This window comes from Rhagoletis pomonella, unplaced genomic scaffold, assembly GCF_013731165.1.
Source record: "Rhagoletis pomonella isolate Grant_MI unplaced genomic scaffold, Rhpom_1.0 Rhpom_scaffold_00007, whole genome shotgun sequence".
In the NCBI taxonomy this organism is placed as follows: Eukaryota; Metazoa; Arthropoda; class Insecta; order Diptera; family Tephritidae; genus Rhagoletis; species Rhagoletis pomonella.
Window position 1 is genome coordinate 70,413,790 of NW_023458561.1, and position 5,137 is coordinate 70,418,926.

Sequence of the window (5,137 nt, forward strand, 5' to 3'; positions counted from 1 at the left end):
GCTGGCAACGATATTTTCGAGTTCACACGTAGCAGGCATTTGAATGCACAGATTTTCTACGATGGATTCCGTGGTAGCCCTAATTACTTAATTTGGGAATCTCGTACATGTGCATCTGTGTTTAATAATAAGTAGCACCTGTTTTGCTAAGGTCCAAATATTCTTCAGTGTGCTCGTTTTCAGACTTCTGCCGGAGATAATAACGGCAAGGTCATCTACATTTGCAGTTAGATGAGTTCTCTCTTAAATTCAACTTTTTATATGCGAGAAGTATTTTACCAGGGAACACTATTATTTTTTCGAACCGAATTGAACCGAACCAAACCATTTTTAGGCGAACCATAAGGCGTTAAACACACCGTTTCATATGCTGTAGGATCCCATGCTGATACAAAACTTATTTTTGCTATCTCTATGTCAAGATTTCGTCACATTTTGTTTTCAATTTTAAGTATTCATGAATACATATCTTTGTATATACTTAACTTCAATGGTTTTATTTTTCCATTGCGTTTATTAGAATGGCGGAATTCTCGGAGTGCCAATGGGCTTTTTAGATTTTGCACCAGAACCACCAGCACCTTCAGCGACACCTGTAACAGTAACGGAACATGTTGATTTATCTTGTAACCCCAATACTGATACCCGAGATTTATCAAGTGAGTTTTTGGTACTTTATCTAATATATGTAATTATATTGTTTGGTGACTTGTAAAAAATTTGCTTTAATCATTGTTGAAAAAAAAAAGAATAAGCAAAATTTCGAATGCCACTTGGTGTAAATTAGAGCCTCTCATCATTCATCTTATCATACATATGTATATGAACCTTGTGTTTATTGTCGAACATTCTTCCAGACCCCACCGAAGCACTTGACATCGACAATCACTTGGCCCAACACATGATTCAACGGCTTGATCAATCTCCGATGCATGCTATGCATCATCAAACTGGCGACGAGAGTAACTCGAATTTAGTACAACACATAAAGAGTGAAGTGATTGAGGCGAAACAACAACAACAGCAACAACAGCAGCAGCAGCATCACCAATCACAGCAACATCAATTACATGCACAACAACTAACACAGACACAGGCACAGCAACAGCAACATCAACAACATCAAGTACATCAACAACAAACTTCTCATTCACACTCAACACATAGCCAACAACAAGCACAATCACATCAGGACATATCCGGTGCAACAGTAATGGAAATCGATCCGAGCCAAATAAAACACGAACCTGGAATGATCATAACGCCGGAAATAGTTAATATGATGACAACTGGACACATGGGTATGTGCTGGAAAATATGTTGATCATCGTACTAATGATTGTTGTTTTTTTTTTTTAATACCAGAGCGTATATTACTATTAAAATTTATTTGCATAACGGTGTTTTGTAACACCCTAAACGAATCGAAATAAATATGGGCAGATATGTACATACATACATGTATTTTTCCCATATACACTCACGGTCAAAAGCATTTGCCCAGATCGCCATTCGCAATATATGCAATAATTTTTATTTAAATTTTCTTTCCGCAAATTTTTTTATAAAAAAATATGGTTCATACTACAACAAAAGACATACAAATCTGATTTCTAAACTTTGTGCAAAACTCAGGAAAATTCAATAAATTTCCATGCAAATTTTCAACTTCTTAATCAGATTTTTAAATTTTTTTCGAGAAGGTAGAGAATTTCGTTTACTTGGGAACCAGCAGTCTTTTCTCGACATACGAAAAACCTTACTCTATAAGTCACACATCTTACCCGTGCTGTTATATGGCGCAGAAGCATGGACAATAATAACATCCGATGAAGTGGCTCTTGGAGTATTTGAGAGAAAGACTTTGCGGAAGATTTACGGGCCTTTGCGCGAGTGGAGAAGGACTTGGCTTTACTTGGCATTTCCAATTGGCGTCAGTTGGCACAGAAAAGAAACGACTGGTGTACTTTGTTGAACTCGTCCAAAATCGCTTAAGCGGTTACAGCGCCAAATAAGAAGAATAAGAGAATCAGTTTTTTTCGAGAATGCAGTTTTGTAGGCCAATACATTTTAGTACAATAAAGTGCAAGTTTGAAGTAGCTAGGAGTTACCATTGATTTTTTGGCAATTTGTTCACGCAATTTCCTCCATAAAAAAAAAAAAAAAAACAAAATACTTTGTATAAAAAAAAAAATAAAAAACGCCTTCAACAAAAACCATTCTCAAAAGTAAAAGCGATTTTTTAGAAACTTCAAACTTGCAGTTTTTATTAAAATTTAATGAGCAAAAAAATTTAAAATTTACATGGACATTTATTGAATTTTTTATTATTAACCATATTATTATAAAAAAACTAGCGAAAATAAAATTAAATAATTTTTTGTTTACATATGTCATGAAAAATTCTCTGGGCAAATACTTTTGACCGTGGTATATGTACATATGTATGTGAATAAATAAATATATACTAAATCGATTAAGACATGTCTGTCTGACATGGTGTTTGCCACTGCACACGATAACTCGACAAAAATTGAGATATTTCAATGAAATTTATTATAAAGATTTCGGAAAATCAAAACTAGGACAATGCTTAGGTTAGAAAATAGACGGCTACAAAATGTTGTACAAGCGTGGCTCAGCTCCGCTCCGCTTATAAAACGTAGATGGTTTCGGAAAATTAAAAAAAATTTAATATTTCACTATAAAATAATACTAAATTGATCAGATAAATGGGGGCAGAATTTAACAAAACATTGGGCTTTTGTAAAATTTAAGAATATTACAGTTGTAACATTTAAGAATATTACAATTGTAAAATTTAGGAATATGGGCGTGCCCAGCCCGGTTAATATAAAATGTGTTTATCTTATTTTTAATCGATCTTTCCGTAATTTGGCACACATTGAAAGCTTTTGTTTATACGAACAGCCGCCGTTTTTTGTCATTTCTCATGCGTTCGCCGCCTAAGGAATTTTGTACAAAATTTTCATGTTGTATGCATATTGAAATACATCGTTTGAAGGAACTAAATACTACTCGTATAAAAACACTATTTTACGAAATGAAAATTACATTTTTAAAATAAGTGTTTTTTGCATAATTTGCGATCGATAGCGTTTATTACAGTTAAATTAGTAATGGTAAGCTGACGATTTTTTCCGCAGTAGAAAATTTTTTTCAATACTACTTTTTTATATACTACATCAACAAGAAAGTTATTCACATCAAAAACTTTAACGCCAATATCTCAGAAAGCAATTTTAACAAAAGCGCCCTTATTGCATCTAACTCCTCAATTATTGGAGATAAAATAAAAGCCCTGTTCGCGTACGCACTATCCAGTAAATCCAGTACTAATTTTACTGGTTTTTTACTGGATGTCGTTTTTGTACGCAAAAACTTGCAAGAAACTAGCAAAAGTGGGGAAATTGAGAGAGCAGAAATGACAGCTGAATTTGCAAGTTTTACTGGATTTTTACTGGATAAATTTTTACTAGCAACTATTTGCTAGTAAGAGAAACAGCTGATGGGATGGCACATTAACAAAATAATTGTTTGTGGTGCTTTTAGAGTTGCAATTGACAAAATATACCTATTTAAATATATAATAAGATGGAAAATATTAGTTTTCGAAGAAAAATGCATCGGAAATTAACAAATTAATCAGCTGTTCGTAAAACTAGCAACTTCTTGCTGGTTTTGCGTTTTCGTACTTTCTTGCGTATTTCACTCATTGGGAGTAAATATTGGCTTACTCTCCGAAATTTGGTTACTGGCAAGTTACTCTAGATATTTTTTGCTGGAGAATACGAAAACACAACTAAAGAGTAGTTGATTTTCCTGTGTTTTTTTTAATATTTTAAACAGAATTTTAATAAAAAGCAAACACTTTTTTTGCTAATTTTTTAAGTTACTTTATTCTGGGGTCCCACAGACGTATACAATAACTAGGTGGCTGTGGGAAAATTACGTTAGTATTCCTAAGTAGTGGTCAAACCCCAGGAAGGTTTTGCTCCCGCGCATCGCAATATTTTCTACACAGAGTTAAAGTGCCCCTTTTTGGTAAAAATTACTATTATTTTGCATTACATTTTGTTCTCCTTAGAAAGATTTGGCGCTTAACATAGTAGTGGAAATTGTAACTATTTTTAAGCCATTTTTCAAACAGTGGGTCAAAAAGGCCCGTTCTGGTGGGAGTTGATGGGTTAAACTTTGGAAAAAAAAGTAGGCCAACCTTATTTTCAATATATAACCCACAAAAAATCGTAAGCACGGTTGATAAGCTTATTGCAAAAATTTGTTGATAGCGACATAAATTACCCCAATAACTTAACCTTTAAATTTTTTTATTTCTTTGAATTGAAATAGTACATACGGATTTGTAGAGTACATAGAGATGTATGTATATTAGGGTGCCCATCGAAAATCGTTTTTTTGTAAGTTAGTACTACATATTTTCAAATTGTCGAAATTATCGATGGTCAAAATTTAAAAAATTCTTTGAAATTCAAGCAAAAATAGTCATTCAAACACTCATGAATCTAGAAAATCGTATTTTCTGACCTAAATCGACAGGCTGCGACCTCTAAATGGCCTTTAAAAAATCTATAAAAATATGCAATAATATTTCTCATAAAAAACGAATTAAATTAGGGGGTAGGGTCTTTAAATTTTCAAAAACAGAATTGTCGATGGGAAACCTAATGTATATACAATATAGACTTTCTTTTGTTCGCCCATCCATCAGCAGCAGTCACTCAACATTTGAATTCAGTGAATGAATTAAATCGAATTATAATCTGATGACATGATAAGATTAGAAGCCTCATGGCTCTTTCGAATCTGCCTTATGGGCAGCAGCGCCGGCGTTTCCAGACGCCCCGATTCTTTCTAAAGTTGACCACGCCGCCGCCGCAAAGTCTGTCGGCGTAAACCTCTAGTAGATAACAACTTTCTATACACCACGTAAATGAAGTTCGGTCTAATTGTTGTATATGCATTTGTATATAATTTTATTAAATCCGCATTTCCGTATGTTCATTTGCAAGTCGTTTTTTTGTTTTTCAGATATGTATAATTCAGATACTAGTGAGGATTCAATGATGATAGCAAATGGCTCACCTAACGATCAAAA

General features: G+C 33.6%; 1 protein-coding gene across 4 annotated transcripts in view; it reads left to right on the plus strand.

The window, feature by feature from the left end:
• LOC118743479 (broad-complex core protein isoforms 1/2/3/4/5) overlaps window positions 1–5,137 on the plus strand; it is a 100,722-nt gene that overhangs the window by 89,276 nt on the left and 6,309 nt on the right. For all 4 annotated transcript variants that reach the window (XM_036476186.1, XM_036476189.1, XM_036476187.1 and 1 more), the window contains exons 4-6: window positions 521–659; window positions 858–1,301; window positions 5,071–5,096. In XM_036476186.1, the coding sequence (XP_036332079.1) occupies window positions 521–659; window positions 858–1,301; window positions 5,071–5,096 (609 nt within the window). The remainder of the gene's footprint in view (window positions 1–520; window positions 660–857; window positions 1,302–5,070; window positions 5,097–5,137) is intronic.